General features: G+C 40.6%; 2 protein-coding genes across 7 annotated transcripts; one reads left to right on the top strand and one right to left on the bottom strand.

The window, feature by feature from the left end:
- Nucleotides 1-12094, bottom strand: zgc:110045 (uncharacterized protein LOC664755 homolog). 4 transcript variants are annotated; one of them, XM_039784288.1, is made up of 13 exons: nt 11540-12094; nt 8026-8134; nt 7817-7840; nt 7652-7684; nt 7424-7540; nt 7103-7234; nt 5986-6114; nt 5244-5333; nt 4571-4612; nt 3941-4157; nt 3071-3123; nt 1633-1802; nt 1-362 (listed from the first exon to the last, which is right to left on the bottom strand). In XM_039784288.1, exons 2-13 carry the CDS (start codon nt 8101-8103, stop codon nt 326-328), a joined length of 1122 nt encoding a protein of 373 aa, XP_039640222.1. In that variant the 5' UTR covers nt 8104-8134; nt 11540-12094; the 3' UTR covers nt 1-325. The 4 variants fall into 4 exon arrangements, with proteins under 4 accessions (XP_039640222.1, XP_039640220.1, XP_039640223.1 ...); XM_039784286.1 differs by having other exon boundaries at nt 1-1302; nt 11540-12092; XM_039784289.1 differs by having other exon boundaries at nt 4082-4157; nt 11540-12091.
- A 5162-nt stretch (nt 12095-17256) lies between these two features.
- mocos (molybdenum cofactor sulfurase) lies at nt 17257-26596 on the top strand. 3 transcript variants are annotated; one of them, XM_039783383.1, is made up of 15 exons: nt 17257-17502; nt 17600-17689; nt 17785-17851; nt 17959-18603; nt 18718-18794; nt 18937-19136; nt 19247-19363; nt 19450-19830; nt 19944-20106; nt 20245-20332; nt 20695-20831; nt 23521-23617; nt 23765-23906; nt 24001-24105; nt 24594-26596. In XM_039783383.1, the coding sequence occupies exons 1-15, from the start codon at nt 17388-17390 to the stop codon at nt 24696-24698; spliced, it is 2529 nt and encodes an 842-aa protein (XP_039639317.1). In that variant the 5' UTR covers nt 17257-17387; the 3' UTR covers nt 24699-26596. The 3 variants fall into 3 exon arrangements, 1 of the variants encoding a protein (XP_039639317.1); XR_005637104.1 differs by lacking the exons at nt 23765-23906; nt 24001-24105; nt 24594-26596 and adding an exon at nt 21160-21266 and having other exon boundaries at nt 23521-23618; XR_005637103.1 differs by lacking the exons at nt 23765-23906; nt 24001-24105; nt 24594-26596 and adding an exon at nt 21749-21847.
- Nucleotides 26597-26794: the final 198 nt, after the last annotated feature.

The raw sequence follows: 26794 nt of genomic DNA, 5'->3' as shown, positions 1-26794 counted from the left end.
TGTATTCATAAAAAGTCCCATTTATTTAAAAGTCATTACATCAACAAATATTTCAAATCGGCATTGTTTGTCGGAAGACCCACACCAGAAACACATGAATAAAACATGTATTACAATAACGGCTCGAGTCCATTTCAGATGCTGAAAGTTGGAGCATTCCAGTCATTTATGTTGGGAAATAAACAAGGAACAAGCTAGCTTACAGAAACAATAAATGAGTTAGTTAGGCCAGTCCCGCTCTACAGGATTACGGGTAGAGTGAAATCCACTAGAATCCAATGTGGCTTTAGGATAATCCCATCAGAACTGCAACAGCACAACGCTACTACAGAACACCCAAGCCTGTTAGAACTGATGAGAGCCTACAGTGAAGGAAAGGTTAGGTTGACAATCCTTGGTAAAAAAAAAAATGGAAATACTTAACACACTGACTTCTACTTTACAAGACAAACATTTTAACAGCCTGCTGCCAACAAAGCACAACGTAATATAATACTACTTAGAATGATCTAACAAAAAATGATTGTAAACTAGTTACACGGATAGAAAACTAAGTCAATATTTGCATCATGGAAAATACCTCTCCTGGATTAAGTCTTCATCATATAAAGTTCTGTAACATGAATCCATTTGAAAAATAGCTTTTTCTAGGATACTAGTACAAGCCTGAGTTACCAACATTCATTGTTGTGCATGTCCGCAAGGTAATACTGAGTTAATATGCACCTCAGCTGCCTGTTGTAATTAATGTGGACATGTTTTGATACTACCATCCTTTCCGTCTGTTTCTAATATTCTCCTGATTTATGGAAAACAAGTGCTACACTGGCAAAACGTACACACACTGGTGTGTAACGCCTATACATGTATGCTCAATCTCAAATCATGTCTCATCATTTAATAATGTCTTACCAGTCCATTACACTGACTAGACTTAAAAGCAGATGTCAATAAGGACCAAACTTCTGCCGCTCAGATTTTTTGATGCTGGTTGTCATTTTTGTGGTATAAGGGCAAAAACCCTGAGCTAGGCTGGAAGCAGCTGCTGGGTGGACAGCCAGGAGGGGCAGAGTTTTCATGCCAAGCAGGCTGGAAATGGGGACGGCGTAATGTTGGTTTTGGATGGTTTGCAAGGTTGAGGGAGAGTGGACGTTAATGGCGGGGGAAGAAGTGGTGGCCGCCAGGACGGCCATAGAGGTAGCAGCAGTGGAGGCAGTGGGAGCGGGCTGAGAGAAGCTCATGTTGAGGTCAATTGGGTTCGCAGAGGAAGCAGCCTGCATGGTGTATTTAGCCATCTCTAAGCTGCAGGTAGTGATGTTTGGAAGAGGGAGTTGAGATGGTGAAGGGTTAAGAGGAGACAGAGGAAAAAATGAAAAGGGGAGGAATGGGTGAGACAAGGGAGAATGGAGGTGAGAGAAAGAGGAGAAAACATAAGTATCAAAGAAGGAATGTGTTAAAAAGCAGAGACAATCAGGATTTGAATGCAGTCAAGAGAACGGAGCAGTGAGATGGAACAAATCCAGCCTCACTCTGAGCACAATATCTCTGCCCTCATTCAATAGCTTGGCTGTCTTATCATGAGGCCGCAATGTGATGCCCTGCTGGACGTGTGCGCCCTGCGTAATATCTTACCTGGCGTTGATGAGGTACTGGGCGACGCTGATGCTGGCGGGCGAGCCTGTGATCGTGACTTGGCGCATAGCTGAGCCATCAGTGGCACTGGCAATTTTGATGTGAGCTCCAGAGACCTGGCGAATCTCATTGATCTTGCTGCCTTGTCTTCCAATTATGCAGCCAATAAACTAGAAAGGGGGAGAGTGGAAACATGCAAATGGCAAAACTGGTTATGTTAACATGCTTTCCAGGAATTAGATATCAAAACAGCATGAGGAAGCATCTGACATGGTGACAGCAGCACAGACTCCTGGTAGTTTTTCAATAAAAAACCCACATTCCCAGCTGTGTTTTTGTTACCTATATTAATAGCACACCATACTGTAGCCTAATTGTAAGATCACATGAAATGTTAGTTGCCGGTACTGTGAATGTTGTCACTGGAACACTGACTAGTTTGACATGTTAAAAGATACTATATATTTGCTTTGTTGCCAAGAGTTAGATAAGAAGACAGTGATACCATTCTCATTTCTGCGATGAATATGAAGCTACCACTAGCAGCCAGTTAGCTTAGCTTAGCACAAAGACAGTAAACAGGGGGAAAACAGCTAGCCTGGCTTTGTCTGGCCACCAACTAGCACCTCTAAAGCTCACTAACAAGTTACATTTCGCTTTTTTAATCCATACAAATACCAACGTGTAAAAATAACAATTTGAGTCTCACGCTGGTTGCCTGGCAATCTCAAGGTGTCATCAAGACTCCAGTAAGTCGCTGCTACTGCCCAAGAAATACACATAACCCCCCTGGATCCACAACCTGCCATTTTTATAATAAGGTTTTTGTACAGATTGGACAAACATATCAGATATAACATGTTAGTGACAGAGCCATGCTAGCTGTTTCCCCGTTTCTATTATGCTAAGCTAACTGGCTGCTGGTGGTAGCTTCATATTTACCATAAAGATATGAGAGTGCTATCTATCTTCTCATCTAACTCTCTGCAAGAAAGTGAATAAACACATTTCAAAGGTTAGGTTGTGTAATTCCGAGACACCGCTAGGGGCGCTAATTTATGAAACCTCCTCCTGTGGGTCATATTATAGTAGGCTATGGTTTGGAGGACTTGTCGGTTATTCCATAGAAATATAAATCCTATATAACATATGATTACATGAGATGATTTATGATTCTGATTATGGATGAAAATAATCTAAAGTAGCCAAGCCAGTAGACTATTGTTGGTCCACTCATATCTTTACTTTTTTTCCGAAATATTCAAGCCACAACAAGCTAATACTTGATTGTGGTGTATTTATGCAATAATTAATGTTTAAAAAAGACAAAAGCATTAATCCCTTTCTGCGGCTAAGAAGGAAAGGGATTTTGTGTTCATAGATTCTTCATTCCTCATCACATTTAGTGCTGGGAGAACAAAAACAATGTGGCACTTACATCGTTAGGTATTGCCAGCTCCTGTGAACTTGTGGGGGCAGATGCATCCAATCCTGCAAAGTAGGACAAGGAATGCGAACAACAGTATGGCACTAATGGCTTCCACTCTCATTGCATGACAAGTTAACCTACTTTGTCTACTTTATCACTGGCACACTGCTAAATTAGGAACATGAAAATGGCATATGGCAAGAAAATCTTGAAACTAAACAGACACGTACTGTATTCAGCACACATACTATGCACCTATTTTACATTGCTACAATAAGATGAGCTACATTTTCATTCAAATTAACATGTTTCATTAGCTCTATCACACCAGTCCTGCTTATATAATCAAAATGTTGTAATGTTTTGTCCTCAGTTAGTTGTGGCAGAGTATGAGTACGTGGGGTGGCTGAGGTCAGGGATGGTCGGCCCAAGACAATGTTAGATTTGGAGGAGAAATGTTGCAAAGGTGAAGGATGGGGTCAAGAGATGTTTTGGAGAAGGAAATTGGACAGATGGAGCTGAAATTTTGGGAGGGTATGAGAAATAATGAGAAATGTTATATATTTACTAAACTGTAAATATTTCTGACATTTTTCACATTTCCCTCTCAGAGAACTCTGTTGTTTTACTTTTGTTTTTCATTCTGTCTGCTTCCATCTGTCTTATACTCTTGGGTTCTAAATATTTCAGTGACTAACTTGCAAGATGGTTGATAATAAACTAGTTTGGTGGCTTAACCTTACAACTTCACTATTCTATTTTGTATTAATATGTATTTAGTAATATTAATATTAATATTTTCTCAAGTTCTGGTACAAATAGATGCGGTCATTTTTGTTATATGCACATCTCTGTAAAGCCACCTTCTTAAAAAAAAACCTGTGAGAGTGTCTGTAAACTCTGAGAGAATGGAGACATCCTTGATCCTCTCTGAAGTGACAGGGGTGTTGATGATGTGATTCGAAGAGGAGTGAAGACAGAGGGATAGATGGACTTCCCCGGGGAGCCGTGGGTACGTACCAGGGAAGGTAGGGTTGCTCTGCCCAAGGGAAGGGAGGGGGATATGCTGCATAGCCAGCTGGTGAAGCTTGGTCAACTGCAGGGTAGGAAGGAAGTTAGAGCTAACCAATCAAACTGGATTATTTCAGAGGAGTTGACAACTACAATACAGAACCAATCTGAAGTTCACAAAACATCACAGATAGTGTCAGTGTGAAGAGATTCATTTCCTTCAGAAAGCATGCTGGCTTCTCGTGGCAGTCATCTGAAAACACACATCTCTGGCTACAAAGCTTTCACTGATCATGAATTCTAAAGATCTTAACTTTCATTTCAATCAATGCATGCTGCTACAATGTGTTAGTGTTAATAATGTCAACAGATCAGGGTTATTGAAGTTTCATCTTTGCAGAGTAGGGTACACAGAGGGTGTATAGTGGTGGCTTTGGAAGGAGTGGGCAGGAGTAGGTCATTAGAGCGGGTTTCAGTCACCCAAATGAGCATACTTACATCTTGATGCGCAAAAGCATACTGCCCTGGAATTGCAAACGCCTGAAAAGAATAAGAGAAGAGATGTGGTTGTAGGAGTGAGAGGTGCAGACATGTTTGAACATGTCACTTGAAATGTGAATTTGTCACAGAGCATAAAGAGTAAACTCAGTGCAGTGAGTGTGTTTCTAAAAATCAATTCTCTTCCTCTTTTCAATAGCTCTAATGTGTATGGATTTGATGGAATTTCATCTAAATGTCATCTGCTGTTTTGCCCCCTCTTTGACCATGGCCAGAAATCAAATAACATAAACAGATGTCTGATAGGTCAGAGCAGATTGTGCCAGATTCAGGACAGCAACTGGCCAGCACATGCAAACATGAGCTTTAGTCACGACATCTTTCACACTGCAGGGGAATTATTAATGTGAAGGACTGTTATTTATATCTCCAACACATTACAGCGTGGCCAAAAACTTTCTAATGTGATCATTAGCTCATCTTACTGCTTACAGCATTACAATACGAAGAGCTTATTGCTGTATAATTACATAGACGTGTCCCTCTAGTGGTGAAATGTGCTTAATGATCAGCGTGACTCCGAGCTCCCACACAATTAGGAAGCAATTCAATTACCATGCTTTTAACAAAGCTGCTAAAATCACAGCTAAATAACTCCCATATTGCTACTTACATGTGCAGAGTGTTGTGGTGCTAACACTGCATGGGCTCCAGCAGTCATGGCCTTGGGTCGGTAGGGAATAGTTGCTCCTTTTGGTGGAGACTAGAGACACAGTCATGCAAACCAAAAAGCAGAATTTATACACTGCTACAACTGAGAAAAGAGCTCTTACTGGCACTGATGCATTTTATATCCCTTTTTATATCGCCTGCTGAATCTTTTTACACCCCTTTCATTGGTTGAGAAAGTTGGGACACATGAGAGCTTGGACCAAAGAAAGCTATGATACCTGTGAATAGACCTGATAATGGGGGATTGATATGCTTTTTTGACAATAAAAAGCAGTCAAGTGGATACTGAACATAAATCTAAGCTCATTTCTTTTACTTACAGGAATCCATTTAACTAGTTTCAATCTTATATACATAATTCTTTTTTTTTTTAAAGATATCAGTAATTCCAAATTACGGGGTACTCTGACAGATATTTGGGGGTATGTCAGACAAAAAAAAAAAATCATTAAAGTAATAACATATTGAATATCCAAGCAAATAGTGTCATTATTGTTGCACATCTCATGAGAATGACCAACCACTACAACCTGAATTCAAAGATTTAGCCTTGCAGGAGGCTCTGAAAATATCCCCAATGTGCTACTGGATACCTTTTACCACCTCCTAAACAAATGTGACATACTTGACACCTAAATAGAGATGTTGAACGTGAAGATCATCTGCTGTCTGACAGTGCTTACCTCCAGCATGACAGAGCAGATGTGTCTTACACACTGAGTGATGGCCTGTGGAGTGCCGGAGATTGTGACAGCCCTCTCTGTAGAGTCCGGCAGCATGTCTCCTGCCACCTGAACCTGAGCGCCTGTGGTCTTAACATCACCAGACAACAGAAGAAAACAAAGGCTATTTATTGCTGAAAAGAGCACAGCAGCAACCAAATTGAAATGCTGTTTCAAGCACCCGCAAATTACCCCGAACACATATTGACATGCAGGGAGCAGCTGCAAGCCAAATAGCAATGTGTGTTCCAATATTTTTAAGAGGCGTACACAAATATTGTCCATTCAGAATGAGTATTCACCCTCCGCCGATCTTTACAGGCCTAATCAGTGGGATTTTCAAGAGCAGCAACCAAAAAATACACACATTTTAAGGCAAAGAAAAAAAGGAAAAGTTTGACTGGAGTGTTTGATATTTGAGGTGTCAAAGCAGCAGGGAGTTGGTTTTCTGTCTCTGTTTGGGTGCAAAAACACAACTTCCTCATAGAAAATTAAAGGTCCCATGACATGTTGCTTTTTGGATGCTTTTATATAGGCCTTATTGATCCCCTAATACTGTATCTGAAGTCTATTTTATATAGGCCTTAGTGATCCCCTAATACTGTATCTGAAGTCTCTTTCCCAAAATTCAGCCTTGGTGCAGAATTACAGCCACTAGAGCCAGTCTCACAATGAGCTTTCCTTAGGATGTGCCATTTCTGTGTCTGTAGCTTTAAATGCTATTGAGGAGGAGAGAGGGGGGCAAGGTGGAGGGTGGGGGGTGTAACCTTGACCAACTGCCACTTTGCTTGTTTGCAAGCCATGATGTCTCTCCCTTCCTCTGGGTGGGCAAAGCAGAGAAAGGGGAGGTAACCTTGCTCCTTATGACCTCATAAGGAGGAGATTCCAGATCAGCCCATCTAAGCTTTCATTTTCTCAAAGGCAGAGCAGGATACCCAGGGCTCGGTTTACACCTATCACCATTTCTAGCCACTGGGGGAACATAGGCAGGCTGGGGGAACTCACATTAATGTTAAAAAACCTCATAAAGTGAAATTGTCATGCCATGGGACCTTTAAAAAGAGGAAAGGACTCCTACCTCTCTGATCTCTTTGATTTTTGAGCCTCCTTTGCCAATCAGGGAGCCACACTGGCTTCCTGGGAAAACCAGGCGTAGTGTCACAGGTGGCTTGCTTGTCACGTTGCTGTTTGTCATTGCTGCAGTAATATCCTGAGGGAGGATTCAAAAATATGTTCAGCACCGACCAAAAGAACGTCAGCTTTATTTGACAAGTCTCTTTTTTGCAAGACTAAGGGAAAGGTGCATTCAGTGTCCTTCAGACTTCAGACAAAATCTTTGAAGGATCTTTAGTAAATTCTCATGTTAAACACTAGAATTTGCACATTTGTTTTGCTGTACCTCCTCAAACTTCTCTGCGATCATGGAGAAAGCTCTGAAGATGCCCTCTGTGGGTCCTGTGATGGTAATTATTCTCTCTGGAGATGATCCCTCTGATATGTTGATACGAGCACCACTCTGGAAACACAAATCCACAATTATTCCAGCCTCAATTTGTTGAAATTTATCTGCCAGAACTCATTCAATTATATAAGTTTTCAAATTACAGATGTCAAAGTGAATGCTCACCTCCTCCCTCATCTTCTTTACTGTTTCTCCTTTCTGGAATCAAGTAGGAAAATATAAAACAGTAAACTTGATTAGTTTTATATAGGGAGGAAAAAAAGACAATCGGTAAGAAAGCAGGATGAACAATTGTAAAAAAAAAATATATATATATATATATATATCTACCTTCCCGATTATGCTGCCAACTTCCTGTGAATGAAAATATAACAACCCTTAACAAGCAAGTGCCAACACACAAGATGTTCTCTAACAGCTTTTCACATTTACAGCAGGATGTAATCATTTAATCAACAATTATGTGCTATTACCAGACCATTAGGATATTACTACAAAAATACACAATCATTTGAACTATTTACGCATCGGTCTATTACCTTTCCATGCATCAGCAGCCTTAACGTCAGTGTAACATTCAGACTCCCATCTGAAGCCATTTCTTCCTTGTCAGACATTCTCTGTTTTCCAAGCTTTAATGTAAATCGTCTGCAAAGAAAGAGAGAAATGGTTCAAGACAGTTCCCGTTCATAACGAGAGCGCAAGTATTTCAGGTGCTTTAGCAGAGTGTCTGTTAAGATAAAGAGGTGATCTACAAGATTCTAATATTATTACAAAGTCACACTGTGTGAGGAGTATTGTACTGATGAACTTTACGTTTCAATACATTTCCAGCCTTCTTAAGTAATTGTGTTAATCACCACTGCTATTGCTCACTACCCTGTTCTTCTTCTATTTATTACAGTCAAACTGCTGCAGCTGCAGGAAATGTGAAATGAATCATTTCCTGTGCTCAACATGATTTTCCTGGGAAACAGGGAACAAGCAACACAGCAAAAATAAAAGCTTTCATGAACTGTGTGTAAGCATCATGGGTACATCAGTCTGCAGCAGATAAAAAAGTTCTCTATTTGAAAATGCTATGTGACCATAAGATGCTCCAAGTTGGAACAGTCCTTTTTTATGTTGCTTTTGAAATTATCATGGGACTGATGCTCTCTGAAGAGTTATTAATCGTTGTTGTTTGTCTTCTGACCGTGTAGTTGTGAGCGGGGGAAGATAAGCCTATCAGTAGGTGCATTCTTCACATGGGACCGTGTCTTTAGTTCCGGCTGGATAAAAGTTGTGTGAGTCCCTCGGATGAGATAAGATACAAAGGAAGACACTTGTGCTGTGAAGGCCTGAGGATCAAGTGCCTGACCATGGAGACTGTGTGTGTGTGTGTGTGTGTGTGTGTGTGTGTGTGTGTGTGTGTGTGTGTGTGTGTGTGTGTGTGTGTGTGTGTGTGTGTGTGTGTGTGTGTGTGTGAGAGAGTATGTTGTGCTCTGTTGTGGCCGCGTATCCAATTCGTTGTATTTGCAGAACAAATAAAGAATTTCTCGATGCTTTGACAGAAGGGCAGTATATTGCACCATAACAGACAGATAGAAGACTTCAAGTGTAAGGAGGACTAAGGCCACATTGTTTATTTGGCCATCATGGTTCTGAGAAATGCTTTTATCATTTATTTCTAACACTGGGCTTGGTAAAGCTCTTTGTTTGAGAGGCAATGTACACAGAACATTGACTCAGAGGAGGAATTTGTAATTTATAAACAAAATAACCTAAATGAGAAAAAGGTAATTTAACAAGGGACTTCTTGCATGGACTGATTAGGCAGTCACATGTGAAACTGTTAGAAAATTATGATTACTTTTCACGTTTCTGAAACCTGTTGGCTTAATGCAAATGGTAGATCTACTTTCTGAGATCTTGGTAATAAAGGGGAGGGAAGATGGCGGCACGTTATTGGTGAGTGAACATGAGGTGTCACCAGTTAATCCAGAGTTTAATTCAATCCTACTCCAGGGTTTTAACAATATGCACAGTGACATTTTTAAAGCAACAGTTTGACACGTTGGGAAAAATGCTTATTTGCTTTCTGGTGGAGAGTTAGATGACAAGATTGATACCATTCTCATGTCTGTATGATTATTATGGAGCTGTAACCAGCAGCTGGTTAGCTTAGCATAGACAGAAACAGGAGGGAATGGCTGGCCTGTCTCTGTTTAAAGGTAACAAAATCTGTCTAGCAGCAACTCTAAAGCTCACTGATTAAAATGTATTGGTTTAATCCATATAAACAAAATGTTTACGGTGGACTATTTCATGGCTCTGACCAGCTGCCAAGCAAACAGTGGAGACTCCAGGAAGTTACAGCTTCCAGCCAAGATATAGTCTGGCGCATCCCCCATAAAATAGTGAGTTATAATTTTTACACTTTACTTAATCCCTGTACAGATTAAAAAAAACAAGATATGATTAGTGTTAACATTAGAGGGGATGGATTTTAGCTGTATCCCCCCGAGTTTCCATTATTTATGCTAAGCTAAGCTAAGCTAACAGGCTGTAACTTCATATTTAACAGACAGAATGGTATTGATATTTTCATCTCACTCCCTGCAACAAAACAAATAAGCGTATTTCCCAAAATATCAAACTATTTATCCTCCCACAGACCCCTGCTGAAACTAATAAATACAGAACTCTCTGCCGCCATTCCACATCTAAAAAAAGACCAAAATGAGTATGGGTTGGACTTGCTAACTCTGAGGATAACACAATTGGCAGATATTATCCGATGAAATGTGGCAATATCAGTAAATAACAAGTAAGTAAAACAGTTTTCCAGGAGCAAAGACACGTTTACAATGATATATTGTTCTAGCCCATTCCAGTGTTGATAATTCCAGATTTAGCTAATGGACTTACTCCTAACAACATCATGAATAAATGGTGGCTAACAAGACTGACAGCTATTCTCCTCTCTGTGTATCATTATAAAGTTATAGTGAATACATCAAATAAACAGCAACATCTCTGTCTAATCCTATAGGCCGGGATTTGTTTAGTTAATGCTAAGACCCTTTTGACCCATTTCTGTCACCTCTAGCACGTCAGCGCCCACTCAAGACTTCCGAACAAAACACTGGCGCACAACAGCACACGCAGACTATACATGATAAAACAGATAATCTACAGCAACCCAACTCCCAGAGCACCGACAGGCAGAAGTGTGCTTCAGACAATAAAAAAACAGGGCATTAATCCTTAGGGGAAATAGAGAACAATTTCTAAGTGGATTACTTGGGGTTTCATTAGAAAATGTATTCCAAATTTCAGACTAAAACAAAGCAATCTTTAACATTGTGAAAATTGTAATGCAAAGATTATTGTATTCACAAGATTATTACATACAACAGCCCCTAAATAGACAATAATTGAAACAATGTTCTATACATGTTATATTTTATATATATATATATATATATATATATATATATATATATATATATATATATATATATATATATATATATTATATAATGTGTTACATTATTTATCTTTATCATAATGAAATTAATTTCTGCTAACCTGTGACTAATCACTTACTTAAATATCTAAAGTAACATTCTATTTATAACCATCACACAGACTATAAGCAAGGGTCCATGCAGCGTGGCATTCCTCCCTCAACACAAAGGTTACACTACAGTATAAGAGATTTATGTCTGGTTTAATGTGATAGTTCATTATAGACCAAACTACCTCTGAAGTTAATAGCGCAACAAAATATATTTACAACACAGCAGAGTACAGAAAAACAACGAGCACAATTTAACTAATGGGAGTCATGAGTGGTGCATTAAAATGAAGGCATGCATTCTTTAGCTCCCTACAGAACCAAAAAGCACGGTTGCATTAAAAACTTCAACTGTGTGTCTGGCTAAACCCTGACATTAGTGTGCAACATTGTTACCAGTAGAATCTGAGCTTGAAGGAGTCTGATCTTTGCCGTTGTGGCTCAGTGAGAGGCCTATAATGCAACAAGAATGATTAGTTTAAAGTACTGACCTTATATACAAAATACTTGCTCCTCTTCTGTATTTGTGGTATCTCCTAAATGAATGGCCTTTTAGTTTGTAGTCCGTGTTCAATGTTTGCCCCCTTTGTTGTCAGTTATCCACAGAGTGGACAGATGGTTCCCTGTGCCCTCAGACCGGCTGGAGCGGAGGCTGGCTTTGCTATTAGTCCCTCAGCTTAGCCCAAGATAAGCCCCTACGCAGGGCAAGTGAACCCGCATCTCTTGCCTAATTCTCCCTGTCACAGCCACCAAAGAGGCGTTCCTCCGCACGGAGATCCACAAGCTGAAGAGGCCTGAGGGTAGGGCAGAGAGGCTCTTTGGCTGGACACTGTCCTGCACAGTTAGAGCAGGCTACAGTTACAGCCACCACAACAAAAAATCTGAGAGGTCTAGCCTTTTTGCAGTCATCAAGAACACACATACAGACATTGAAGAGAAGCTTTGTTCTGTTTGCTCTGGGACTAACAACTCTGCATGACTGCTGTGTTCTTCATTAGATTTTCAGAGAGCTTCCTGCCTGCACAGGGCCGGATTTTCTCTAAAAATAAATCTCCCGGTATCAAATCAGTGCTTTGTACAAGGACCCCGACTAATTGAGGGCTGGGAAGGACAATGTGGCGTTTGAGCTATTTAGTAATGTTAAGCACAATGTCTTCATGGGGTGCTTGTCCCCCCTCACTGCCTCTGCCCTCCCCCACAACAAGCCCTTCTGCCCTTGTAATGAGGCCATACTGGATACAATACAGCCCTTCTGCACAGAAAAAATGTATTCAGCTGAGCTTCGAAATTGTGAAGGAAATGAATCAGTGAAGCATAAGTGGCATATTTAATTACTACTCACTGCGTTGCACAGGGACAATGATGGCTGATGTGAGCCTCATGGCCGTCTATCAGACATCTAAGCCGGCCACATTACACTCACTTCTCAATGGGATTTCAATGCAACTTCCAAGTTTTATTTCTGTGATAAAATGATTGAAGGTCCTCATGAAAACACAAAGATGAAGATAATTATTTAAAAGTAAATGTAGTTTGCCATTATTCACTTTTTAGAAACATTTTCAGGCTAGCTCGTTAGGCTAGGTTAGGATCAGGGGTCAGGGAAAGGTGAATACAATTTCAGAAAAGTATAATAAAACTTGTACTTTGTCTTTTTGTTTCCAAACTGCAAACAGAATCAGAACCACAATACAGCTATCAAAATGGCCAAGGGCATGGCATCTGAAAAAGTATTTGACAGTTATTTCCGTCCTTTCAGACACCATGAGATGATCCGCCATTTCATGCCAATCACTTGGGACTAATTTCCTCTCCTTCATGTACCTTGTGTGTCAATGAGATTAAGGACTCAGGGATTATGTGTAATGGGATTACTGTTAAACTATTACTGAGACTTGTTGGTGTAATCAGTTAAAGTTACTGAAAGTAGGGTAGATTTTAAATCAATAATAGCCTGAAAATAAAAGGAAAGGGGGCCATAGCTGCACCAACTTTACCTATACTTAAAGAATGGCTAAAGGCCTTTTTACAGTCGCCGCAGCCGACCTAGCAGGGGCCAATGTGATGTCAAAATGACGTAGATCTCGCTGGCGCGCCAGGATTTAAAGTGTGCGACCACTGTATTTTTTTCAGGGGCGCGCAACAAAGCGGAAACAGGATGCATGGACGAGTTCGAGGACAACCGGATGCCAGGACTCTTAGAGTGACTGCAAGTCTCTCTGGTAAACTTACTGGGTTAAGAGGAGTTCTTTCATGGTGAATGAAAGGCTTGATCCGACGAAGTAGGTCATCGAATCAAATCGAAACATTGACGTCAATGCTGCTGCCAGTTCTGCCGTTGGTTACCTTTTTCTTCTTCTTCTAGTACGTAGAAATAGCAAAGTCGGTAGCCTTTGCTCATTATCGACGCCTCTGTTCAGGAGAAGACTGCAACTAGTGTCGCAACCACCACGCGAAAGTATAAATAGTTACGGCGCTCCCATGATGTCACATTTGCGTGCGACAGGTCGGATGCGGCGAGTATACCGCACGTTTCACGTAGCCAAAAGGGGATCCGGCACTTAAATGGCTCATTTGTGTGACGTCCTGTTGTGTTATTTAACCCCCCAATGTAGCACAATAAAATTTATATTTCACAATTACTGTTTTCCATCAGATCGTTTATAGAGCTCGACGTTTCCGACCACACCTAAAGGCAGCTTCATTTCACGGAGAAAGACAGAAAGTAAATAGACAAGCTACAATGCTTGTGTTTTTTTGTTGTTTTTTTTACCCTCACAGTTTTAAAACTTTCTTGTGGCAGCGATATATGTACGGGACTCTCACACCACCTCAAAACTGACTGACAAGTCTGATCGCAGGTTACATGATTGGCCACCGCAGCGTGACGTTGGGTTGCGTTGACTCGGTCTCAACTTTTGCCGCAGTCTGCTACGTTTTTTTTTCCGCCTCCCCCCTGTGGCACCCCCCGCCGCAGCCTGAACATAGGCTACTACCTCTATTCAAAATGAACGGAAAGACATGCGTTTTTGCCGCACCATTCGACAGCCAATGCCGTGTGAATGCAGCTTAAAGGATAAATAAAATATAGCCTACACATGGTTCTTGTATCATTATCTTTAATAACACTCTGCAGGTCTAGTGGCCTGACATTAGGTAATCATTACAATGGAATAATATTAACTAATCCATATTTTAAAGATTTTGAATGTCACCCGCTTTTAACCAATTTACTCCTTCATGTGCAGTGTGTGTCAAATAACAGTAACAAGTCGGAAAACCATTATATTTAACGGCGTGGGGGGACTCTAGCTAGGTCAGCCATTGTTGGCAATACCCGTTGTAGCAACATGTCCACAAATAGAAGATGGACAGTACTGTGTGTATCATACACACAGTGTAGAAAGTGCTAATAAACAAAATACAGCTTTCACTGTTGATGCTCAGAGCAGCCATGTTGGATTGTCATGTCAGGGTTCACGACGTGTTCCCGACTTTCCCGATTGGGGATATTAGACTTCAGGGGGCATTCCACTTCATATTTCCGACTGGGAACTCGGAAATTCTGATTTCCCAATTCAACTGTAACATGTCGGGCATTGCCAAGATGGCAACAGCCACGCCACCAGGAGCCATCCATTTACAGTATATAGACAGTATGACAAAAATAATGTTTATTTTTTAACATTAGCTAAAGCATGTAAACATGTTCTAGTAGAAACACAAAATACAAGTACTAGCCTAAAAATGAGCATGACATGTCTCCTTTAATGTACACTAAAATAATGTAAAATAATCCCAAATTAGTCTTGCAAACATTAAATAATTTCCTTGCCCTTCCTCATAGTTGTCTGCACTCCATTTAACATAAGATAATGTTCCTGCTGAGAGAAAAAATGATCAAGTTAAAACTTGCTAAAAGTTTAGGGGGAGGAGATATCAAAAACTGGATAGTCACATGATTGTAGATATGTAAATTAAAGCAGTTGGTTGTAAACCGGGTTTCGACTATTGAGCTGTGCTCGTTGTGGTTTCTTACCAGCAGTGTCCACTTCGACAAAAACTCAACTTTTTGGAGTTAATGACTTAAATTCTCCTCAAATGTCAACATGTCTATTCTGCCGTACAAAGCCAAAACGCAGTAACTACATATTTGGTCAAAATTGAGTTTAGACTGGAAATGGGCTTTGTAACATCTCCTACGTCTTGTGACAAAAACTCCTGGTTCAACTGTATCCCATTTCAGAGAAATCACTATGTCAAATTTGCAGTAACTACAAAATCCAAGCTAGTACCAAGGCAAACCGCAGTAAGTGAAGTTACTGCGTTCTGCCTTTGTTTACCCGGCTTTGACTCGGTAGCTAGTACCAAGGCAAAGCGCAGTAAGTGAAGTTACTGCGTTCTGCCTTTGTTTACCCGACTTTGACGCGGTAGATACTGCGGTCTGCCTCTGTAGCCACATTCAAATCTACCAATCTGTCCGCCTCGCGCACAGCATCCTTATCACAGAGTCTGATATAGGAACGCCGTGCGCGAGGTGACACTGTGATACAGACCACCAACAAGCCAACATCATTAACCCAGAGAAACATGGCACAATCCCGAGGAAAACTTATAGTGTCTCTAGCTTTGAAACGCAAGTATCCAGACAGCGGTAAGGAACATGGTAAAATATGAACAACTAACCTGGCAAATAACACCTAAAACAATAAATTGCCGTCACTAGCTAGCGAGCCGCTAGCATATAAACCATTTTAGCTTACCTGCTCCCCTTGAAGGCAGTAACGTTAGCATCTATCCACTGTGGAAACGCTGTCATAACTGTTTTGTTTCTTGTTGTCTTCATTACTTACGCTATTGTAATGTATTTTATTAGGTAATCTCTCAGTTGAAGCTTAAGAGGAAGTTGTAAACATAGAGCTTTTATTTTGACGGGAAAAGGGAAGTGGAAAAAGCGTTGTATTTTCTGACCGTTGTCAGTGTTGTCAGCGGTTGAATTAAGTGAGACGTGCCGTCTTATTTTAGAGCCCAAACAGTGAGACAATATAAGAAACGCTCAGTTACACTAGTTTCATTTCATTTTATGAGTATTTTTTTATATGGAGATAGGCTACGTTCTCAATAAAAATATTAATATGTCAATATCTATTTTCAGTTGTCAGAGTAAAACATCTTTTTTTTAATGTCTCGCAAAATTGACTGACACATGAAATGGACATATGCACACCGTCTCACGCAACAACACAATTTTTCATATAAAGTAAGGCAGCATACTGTGACTGTGCCTAACGCATCTGCTTTATAATGTTGTCTAGCTTGGGAGTGTACACACACACACACACACACACACACACACACACACACACACACACACACACACACACACACACACAACACACACTCTTGTTATTCTGTTTGAGTTATGTTGTTAAATGTATATGAATTTTTAAGTGCCGTTTTATAAGTAACCTTGGTATTTAATGAATTACTTTTCAATTAACATAAAAACAAACACAAACAAAAATTCCAGCATTTTGATTGTGTGTAAAATTATAAGGATGTTTTGGGGAAAATAATGAGAATAACAATTTAATCATTTTGGACTGATGTAACAGGGGCATTACGACAAAATACTATTCTTGAATACACTGGATGAAGGTTACTACCAAGCACTTTCAACACTCAACCTATAAACATCCATAAACAAAACATAAAACCAATTAAAACAAATGAAAATGTATAAGGTATAAAAAAAGAAAGTTGGATTAACACATTTCAATTGTAGATACTGCACTCTGCCTTTGTAATAGTGTTTTAGTTGCTTGAGGTTAGACAAAGGCAGAGTGCAGTATCTACATTTTTAGGGTCAAAGGTCATATCAATGGTCTGTTTTTTTATGTATAACATTTTCCTTCCTGTAAAGGTATTACATAAAAGTATCAACACTATTGTACCTACAACATGTTTGGCTGGCCTGTATGAAAACTTTGATGCTATTTTTCTCAGTTTCAGTGTTGGCGTAGTTACTGCACTTTGCCTTTGTAGGGCAGTATTGGCTACCTAACCCTACGTAACCGTTCTACCAGTAAATAGTCTCGAGACGGTGTAAAATATGCCAGTATATGCACGAGGACTACAAATGGAGTAGGACATCAGATCAACCGGACTTTAGACCCTGAAACATGTCAAGGAGTTAAAAGGTAGTTGTGTGTGTGTGTGTGTGTGTATGTGTGTGTGTGTGTGTGTGCGCGCGCGCGCGCGCGTTGAAACGCCTGTAACGTTAACTACAGTAGGCTACCCCTGCGGTCCGCTCTAGCTTTCTCCAGCGGAAAGCGGTCGATGGATTTCCAAAACCTTTGCAATTTTGACACTTTTAAGCAAGTGTGGAGTCACTACGGTTATCATGAGGAAAACCTCCAAGAAGTGATTAAGCGGGAGTTCACACGGATTAAAGGTACAGTAATAGTAGTTGTTCAGTCATGAGCAGTAGTGACAGCCATAGGCGTCGCTGGCTGACCGCTTACATGGCTGCTCTTTTTGATCGTAAACAGGAACAACATATCTGGATCATGCAGCAACTACTCTGTACCCAGAGTCTCTGGTCAGGGACTACTTTCAGGACCTTTCAAGAAACGTGTACGGTGAGAGAATTCACATTAAAACATGAAGTGTTCATTTATTATTTATTTAGTCATACAACTCCAAACATTTAAGTATTGTTATATGCCCCCAATAGGAAACCCACACAGCCATAACCCCAGCAGCAGATTGACACATGACACAGTGGAGAGGGTCAGATACAGGTAAAGTCTATTCATGCCCAAAGAAGCATTTATAATAGGCCCCTATGACTCCATTGAATGGTACTCCGCCGGTTCAAATGAGTAAAAAACAGAACATTTTCTTACAGGGTATTGCAGCATTTTAACACCACCCCTGAGGAGTACTCTGTGATTTTCACTGCTGGTTGTACATCCGCACTCAAATTAGTGGCTGAGAGCTTTCCCTGGAGGCCACAGACTGAGAGCAAAGCGGGGAGTCATTTCTGCTACCTCACTGACAGCCATACCTCTGTAGTTGGCATGAGAGGACTGACTTCTGGCCTGGGGGTAGTTGCCTTGCCTGTCTCCCCACGGGAAGTGGAAAACAAAGCAAAGGATGGGGCTCAAGGTGAAGATGTTATTTGCCAGACGCCGCACCTGTTCTGCTACCCAGCACAGAGCAACTTCTCTGGGAGGAAGTATCCCCTTAGCCATGTGAATGGCATCCAGGCGAGACACCTTTACCCAGCATGTGACCACCAAGGCCACTGGTTTGTGCTGCTTGATGCAGCCTCTCATGTCAGCTGTTCCCCTCTAAACCTACAGGAGTGCCCTGCTGATTTCATTCCTATCTCATTCTATAAGATGTTTGGCTTCCCCACAGGTCTGGGGGCCCTTCTTGTCCGTAACGACGCAGCAGGCATGCTAAAAAAGACTTATTTTGGAGGAGGCACAGCAGCAGCTTACCTTTCTGGAGAAGATTATTATGTGCAGGCAGCAAACATTTCTGACAGGTAAAGTACTATGCAAGCCTGCCACATCCTAGATATTCACTAAAAAGCTCACAGTTGTTCCATATCTGCTGCATCCTTATTCTAAAATCAATGTTTTCTTTCTCCCTGATAAAGATTTGAAGACGGGACTGTGTCTTTTTTGGACATCATTGCTGTAAATCATGGTTTTGACGCTCTTTACAGGATCACAGGTGCTATTACAGAGCATGTTGTTTCATGAAAAACCTGCACTGATTTAATAGCAGAATCATAATATATATGCAGTTATATACGTATGATCTGCTACAAGTTAACATCAACTGAATTCCTATCTTCATCCCTTTTTGACTTCAGGGGGCATGCACAACATTCAACAGCACACGTTTGGCTTGGCACGCTACACTTACATGCTGCTGTCAAGTCTTTGCCATGGCAACGGGCTACCAGCTGCTCAGATATACTCCGAAGGCCAGTTTGAGAGTCCAATCACACAGGGCGCAATCCTAAACTTCAACCTCAAGGATTGTTATGGACAGATAATTGGGTATTCTCAGGTGCATTCAATAAACAGGATTTATTTCTTTTTCGGTTTACAGTTTTATACTGCATGTGTATGCGTAGGCAGCGCTGGTGAATAAGAAAACAATTTCTCCGTTGCCCTCAGGTGGACAGAATGGCCAGTTTGTACAATATCCATGTGCGCACAGGTTGCTTCTGCAACACCGGGGCCTGTCAGTCCTTCCTCGGGATCACCAATCAGCAGATGAGGAGAAACCTGCAGGTGAGAGATCAAAGAATAGAAAAAAAAGTCAAATTCTGTTAAGGGAATGTGTAGGTGGAATAAAACATTCTCTTTTTCTCTCCAAGGCTGGCCACGTCTGCGGAGACTGCATCGACCTGGTGGACGGCCAGCCGACCGGATCTGTACGCGTGTCCTTTGGCTACATGTCAACATTTGAAGACTGTCAAAAGTTCCTGAACTTTGTTGTTGAGTGCTTTGTAGAGAAACCAGTCACAGTGGACCAAGTGAGAATAGAGAAGCTAAAAACAGCCACAGCAGCATCCCAGGATGTAAATGAATATCCAATCAAAATCCCTAATGGAGAAATATGTAAAGTAGATGAGAAGGAGAGCCCTACAGAAGTATTACTGAGGGGATTTGGACACAGAGACTCAAACAGCCACGAGGAAGCTTATACTCTGACCAACATCTACATATATCCCATAAAATCATGTGGAGCCTATGAGGTTTGAGGATAACCCAACCATTTATTTTCTTTCATATTTCTTTTCTGGCCCTGTCTGTCCTATTTCTTTCTCTGTCTCTGCTTTGAATTGACTCTGTGCTGTTCTTTATGCAGGTCAACGACTGGCCGGTGGGACCACTGGGTTTACTGTATGACAGAAGCTGGATGGTGGTGAATGGAAACGGCGTGTGTCTGAGTCAGAAGAGAGAGCCGCGTTTATGCCTCATTCACCCACAAGTCCACCTGCCCTCAAACAAATTGCTCCTGCAGGCATCAGGTCAGACAGTCTATCAGCGGCTCACTAAAAATAATCACAGTGCTTAACTTAACCAGAAGAAATTTCAATCAGTTGGATGTTCTGCTATGAATTCTCTTTGTCAGAGGATTTATATATTTTGTTCCCACTGCCCTGCAGGGATAGATACCATTACGGTTCCCCTGGAAAACAACACTCAAATGCACACAAGCTATCGGGTGTGTCAGAGTAAAGTTTGTGGTGACAGGTGAGATGGCAATGTAACAACTGAAATCTGAAAGCAGCAGCTGCAGGAAATACTGTGACACATATCATTTGTTCCATATTTTTCACTCATGTCAGTCAGTGCATTCTCTCGCTGACATAAATGATTCTTTTCCTGCTCTCAATTTCTTATTAAATTCCAGTTATTTACCACTTTTAATGGAAAAAAACAAACAATGAGCATGAGATGATATTAATCTCCTCAGATACCTGCATGACAAGTCACAAGTAAAGAAAAAGCTATTCATCCACTGATTCTTGGATTAGATGTTGCACAAAAGCAGCATCAAACTCTGTAGATTTCCCTCGGGGCCCTCCAAAACATAATCCTCCTCCTTCCCCCAGGGTGGAGACTGTCGACTGTGGGGATGAGGCTGCATCGTGGCTTTCAAACTTCCTTGGACAGCCATGCCGCCTGATAAGACAAAGTCCTGATTTCACCCGAGACATGAAGAAGAGGCCTAGTGGAGGAACCGAAACAAGTATTTTACCTGTTCTGCCTGGCTCTAATTTATCTGTAATACTGTGCATGAGCAATCTGTGGTTCCATATCCTGCTAATACTACCTGGTTGTGGCTGTGACCTTGCAATTCTTCTGCTAGTCACTTGGAATTTAGAAATTTCATATTTTTCTGTTACTATACTTACTGTTTAAAAGCATTCAATTTACTACGTAAAAGAGTGTATACACCAACCATCAGGCAAATTCCTTGTAAGTGTAAATACTTTGGCAATAAACCTGATTCTGAAAATGTGACATTCAGACTGAGTTTGGGCAATATAATAATATATATTCTATTTATTATTCAGATGAAAACATTTGGAACGTGTGACGGGTGATGTCTATGAAGGGGTACTTGAAGGCACTGATTAGAACCATCTGACAATTTGTAAAACGAGATTTTGGATATACCTAGGTTGGTAGCTATTGGTACTCCATCAGTTTTATACATCTTGTGCAGTTTTTGTGTTACGGTTAGTAGTGCTCAGCCTGTGAAAGAGCTCTGTCAAGTCTGGGAATATTACTTATGTCGGGTGTCTAAGCTTGGGCTTTGAGACAAATGTGTTGCAATTTGGCAATGAGGAATTTGAAAGACATGGGTATTTACCAGCCAGGGAGGATCTAACAAAGAGACAGTATTGAGTTGCATTATGGAAAATTAGGGCTTCTGTTTAGGATATCTCAGCCTGTGCTGCACAGATGTCTTTTTTTTTTTTTTTTTTTTTTTTTTTTAAATATCCTGACTTTTAGTTTCTGGATAGAGTCGAGCTCCAAAATACTGGATCCTACCTTTCTCATAATGCTACTGATAATTAGTTTTTATTTGATGCTACATGACTGGTAAATGCCCATGTCTTTCATCATTTGCAATGAAGGCTTTCTGTTAAATATTTGTAGACTCCAAACCCAAACTGAGGTAACCCTGATGACATCATCAAGATGTTTAGAAAGCTCCCTCCAGAGCCACAGAAGACATTATGCAACTATTTTCCCAGTGTGAGTACTACTCCTCATGACAGAAAACTGACTCTCATGTATAAAATCAGTAAAGTTCCCCTTTTAAAGGAGAACTCCGGGCAATTTTTACGTTAATCTTGATTGCTATCAATATGTGAGTACAGTCAATAGCAAAAAAATGAACAGAATCGGTCCTAGCAAACTGGAGTTACTGCAGCTAATGCCCGTAGCTCCCAGTTAGCTACAACGGCAGTTTTGGGGGTATAAGATAAAGAGTGTCTTTGTGCCTCTTAACAGACACAAAATTCAATTAAAATGAACAGGGCTCTTACGTGACAACAAGATGCATTTTCAACTCAGACATCCTGCCGCTAGCTCGCCCTGCTAGCTGCTAGCTCCCGTCCGAGAGTGTGTTCGGTCAGGCTTCTGCGATAATGATCACGCAGCAGTTCCGTGTGTATTTGTAGCTCATCTATTGTGTGTGACATCGATCTGGCGTTGGTGAGTAGGAGTCTTGGCAGTGGCGATCTGTTTGGTAGTTTCCTTAGCCGGGCTAGCAGGCCCGACCGGCCTCCTTGCTTCAGCTTCCACCCCGCCTTCCTCGCCTACCGCGGCCGACAACAATCCAACGAGCACCCGCTGGTCTGGTGGATGTCCTCCAGAGGACAGGTCATGCCTTTGCAGTGAAAAATTGTAGTTTATTTCCCCCTCAAAAATAGGTCATTGAGCACTGTAGTGGTTATGGCCATATCAGTGTCCATGTAACTACATGGAAACGGGCCAAATTATGTCTGTGCCTTGTACAGTAATAGCGTTATAGAAGGCTAGCAGCGCCAGTAACGCTGTTACTGTGCAAGCCACAGACATCATTTATCCCGTTTCCATGTAGTTACATAGTCGATAGTGTCATTTTAGCCGTTTTAGCTAACTGGGAGCTATGGGCATTAGCTCCAGCAACTCCAGTTTGTTAGGACCGATTCTGTTCGGGTTTTTTTGCTATCGACTGTACTCATATATTTATAGCGATCAAGATTAACGTAAAAATTGCCCGGAGTTCTCCTTTAATATCTATAACTATATTTGCCAGCTTTTGCATCAATGAGCGGCACAGCTTTATAGCATTATTGGATTCACAGGTTGTTTGCATAAATATGATGAATTATCTTCGTTGTTCAGGTCTTTCATTCACTGGATGAGTCCATTCTCATCTCGCTATTTTATCTATTAACAGATTCTTAATTAAATTTCTAGAATAATTACTATATCATGATATATGTTGCTATTTTACAAAACAATCTTATCACAAGGTCCATTAATTAGCTGTTCTGGAGCTTTTGATCGTATCACACAATCTTTCTCCGCAGATGGAGTCTGCCTGGTTGTTATTGAATAGTAGATGTTCTAATTTACATTTTTGGAGCATTTCAAGGACTCGTTGGCTTAAAAATTGAGATTGATATTGCTGTATGAAATTAGCTACTCAGTGATAGATTTTATCGCCCACCCTTAATTCACGTTTGTTGAATTGTCAGTGCACAATTTGATTAATGTTGACAAATTTACTCAAGTCACACATTTGTCACCCTCTGTATTACAGCAGAACCTCAGTTTTGAGTCTCTGTGAGGATGCCGGCTGCACAAACCAGAGATCTGAATGTTTTCCTCAAATTGAACAAATCACTGGGGTAATATATAATATCTTTCCCTTCTAGCCACCACCTCAGCGTCCCTCTCCCTGGTAAATGAAGCTCAGTATCTCATGATCAACCGTGCCAGTGTGGAGCTCATTCAGAAACTAATGAGCAGCAGGTTAGAACGCATGTTGTGTTATTCAAAATACGCAATGCTCTAGTGAAAAACATCAGGATGTGTCGACGCCTGTACATTTACATCACAGTGGATCATTTACGTAGCGCTGCAAAAAATAACCTGCAATTTCAACATCCCCTTTCTCAGGCAGGACGACTCCGAGGGCGATCAGCTCCTTGACACACAGAATATCATTAGCCGCTTCCGAGCCAATTTAGTCATCGCTGGAGTAGAACCGTTTGAGGAGGATAATTGGCCACACTTGATTATTGGCAACACTCCATTCGTGGTGAGCTGACACTTAGATATGTGATGAAATCTTCAAATGCATTAAAAGTGGATTTCTCCGAAATGAATGTCCTCCCTTTGTGATTTACCCAAAGTTTGCAGGTCAGTGTGGAAGGTGTCAGATGATTGGAGTAGACCAGGAGACTGGGACCAAAACAAAAGAGCCGCTAATGTCTCTGGCGGCCTACCGCAATGGGAAGGTCAGTCAAAAACAATTACTGCTTGTTCATGTAGATCAGGGATACTCAACTTGCTTTGCCCAGGGGCCACATTGGCAAAATTGACACGAGGCCAGGGACCAATTAATAAACAAACACAGTCATTATTTTCAAATTAACTGACGTAACTTATTAACTAAATTAACACAAGGATTGACACAATGTCTATACCAGATAAATAACATATTTTACTGCATTTAATAGCTGCAACTACTTCACTAGTTGTAAATGCTTTGATTACATTTGAAAGACTTTATACAACATTAAACAACCTCTTCCATCATGCAATCACTCCCCTGGCACTTTTCTTTTGATGAACAAGCTCTGTTTTTATGGGTTTTTTTTATGCACTCTTGCACCTTATTTACATTGATAGTACAACAACAACAAAAATCCCAGCGGAATCCATGCATCCAGTGCATGTGCATGAAAAGAAAAATCACTTTGCCTGTAATTTTGTGCATTTTTAGGTCACTTTTGGTGTGTACCTGACCCATCAGCTACCAGAAGGCTCCACTAAAGCCAGTGTCCTCTCTGCTGGTTCCCTGATACAGCCAGAGCCACACCGTTCTTGAAGTAGTCATCTGCATCATCCTCTTTATTTATTTTGCTGACGTCTTTGGCCCAAAGACGTCATTTCTGCGCTGCACATCCTAAAGATCACCTGTCAAAACACTGTGGCGAGTTTCTATAGATGCTGCTCTTTAATTTGTCTGTGTGGCTTTTGTCCTCTCAAGTGTCCATTTCATACCCAGGCATTCAGATTTTATTCCATCCATTTTGATGGGAAATTAATGAGACTTCTGGATTTATTTTACCCCCCAATGGTTACATTCTTAAAATGTGTGCAGTAAAGTGTATTTAATTGCATGACAAAATTATAATTTGAATATATTCCTGTTATTTTAGCCAAAACATTTCAGGCTTGATCCAATAATCGCTGCTCATGTTAACCTCCCCACAGTTCTTGCTCTGTTTATTCCCATGGAGGCTTATATTGCTATTTATTCCAAACACACCAGTGCTGTTACTGCTGCCACAAATCTATAACATATTGCTCCCTGTAATGGAAAAACCTAGCAGACACTCGGTGCTCAGTGTACGCTCTCAACGTGGTGCAGACTTGGACATCAGATGGAACGCCAGAAAAAAATGTAATATCTTAGCCACCAGAAATAATGTGCTTAGAGTGACATGCTTGTACCAGGGGTTCCGCGGAGTCTTAAAGAGTGTAAAATTTCAAAATCAAACTTTTTAGACCTGAAAAAGTCTTAAATTAACTTAAGTATTGTGTTCTAGGTCTTAATTTTTCTACGTCCATGTAACGCTACCTCTAATGCTCTTTTTTTTTTTTTAATGTATTCTGTTGTCTTGTAGTTCTTTCTCTCGCTAGTCCAAATATAATTCCGCTGTATTACAACTACACACTTTTATTGCAGCCAATCAGCTTTCGTGTTATTGGTGTGACCGTGCGAGTATCTTTGGGATTGTACTACAGACATAAAATTGATTTTATTCTTCAGCTATGGGGGCTTGAAAAAAACATTATTTGGAAACATTATTTTAAGATTCAAAAGAATCTTTTGTGTTGCTTTAAGAAATCTAAATAAACTAAGATCTGTAGTTTTACCAACTAAACTTGAGATGCTTATTATTATTATTATTTACATGCCTTCACCTCGTCTCACATTGACTACTGTAACGCACTTTTCTCCTCACTTCGTATGTCTGCTTTTGATCGTCTTCAGTTAATCCATAATGCTGCTCCAAGACCACTCACTAGGTCAAATAGAAGATCTCACATTACCCCTGTTCTTAACTCTTTACTGGCTCCCTGTTGCATATATTGAATGGATTCTGTTTAAAAATCACGCTCTTACATACGAGCATTGCAAGGTCATATGTGGCTGAGACACATATTGGTCAGCACACTCTCTTAAGGTCTAATGGGTTGTATTAACTGCCTAGCCCACGCACTTGCTTTAACACCTGTGGTGATTAAGCTTTTGAGTCCGTAGCACCTATAAACTATGGAATGCTGTGCCTCCACCCATACGGTGTGCCGTTTCTGTGGATTCTTTTAAAAATCCGATAAAGACATACCTGTTTGGACTGGCGTTTGGTTGACCTGTGTGCACTTTGTGTATTATGTCATTTGAATTGTGTTTTTGTTATGTATTATATTTTCTATGTTTTTTATGCCCCTGTAAAGAACTTTTTGATTGTATCTGTGAAAAGCGCTTTATAAATAAAATTCACCTACTTACTTCTCCACTGGAACTTATAGGCCATAGGATATGAATGACAGCATTTTCATACTCATCAAAGCCTTCATTTACTCTTGTTCTGGCACAGCAGTCTGCACACTTAATGATTGTTGAGGAGTTTTTAATTGTTTTTGTGATGTTTTACTTACACGTGTGTGTGTCATTTTTCTACAGACTTTTTTGTCTGTAAATAAATTGAACTAAAAGAACAATTGAGATTGCATGAACCTTGCAAAATGTTTGCAGTTGTATAATGTAATTTGTGTAATCAAACATCTGTTTTAGTTAGTCATTGCAGGAGTCTTTATATAATGACAGGAAACAAAGGCTGGTGAACTGATTGTGCTGTGTTTAAGGTGGCGTCATATATTACATATGTTGTGCTATACATATGTCAAGCAGTG

The sequence above is a fragment of the Perca fluviatilis genome, chromosome 19 (assembly GCF_010015445.1).
Source record: "Perca fluviatilis chromosome 19, GENO_Pfluv_1.0, whole genome shotgun sequence".
Taxonomy (NCBI): domain Eukaryota; kingdom Metazoa; phylum Chordata; class Actinopteri; order Perciformes; family Percidae; genus Perca; species Perca fluviatilis.
This window is presented reverse-complemented; position numbering and strand designations above follow the sequence as displayed.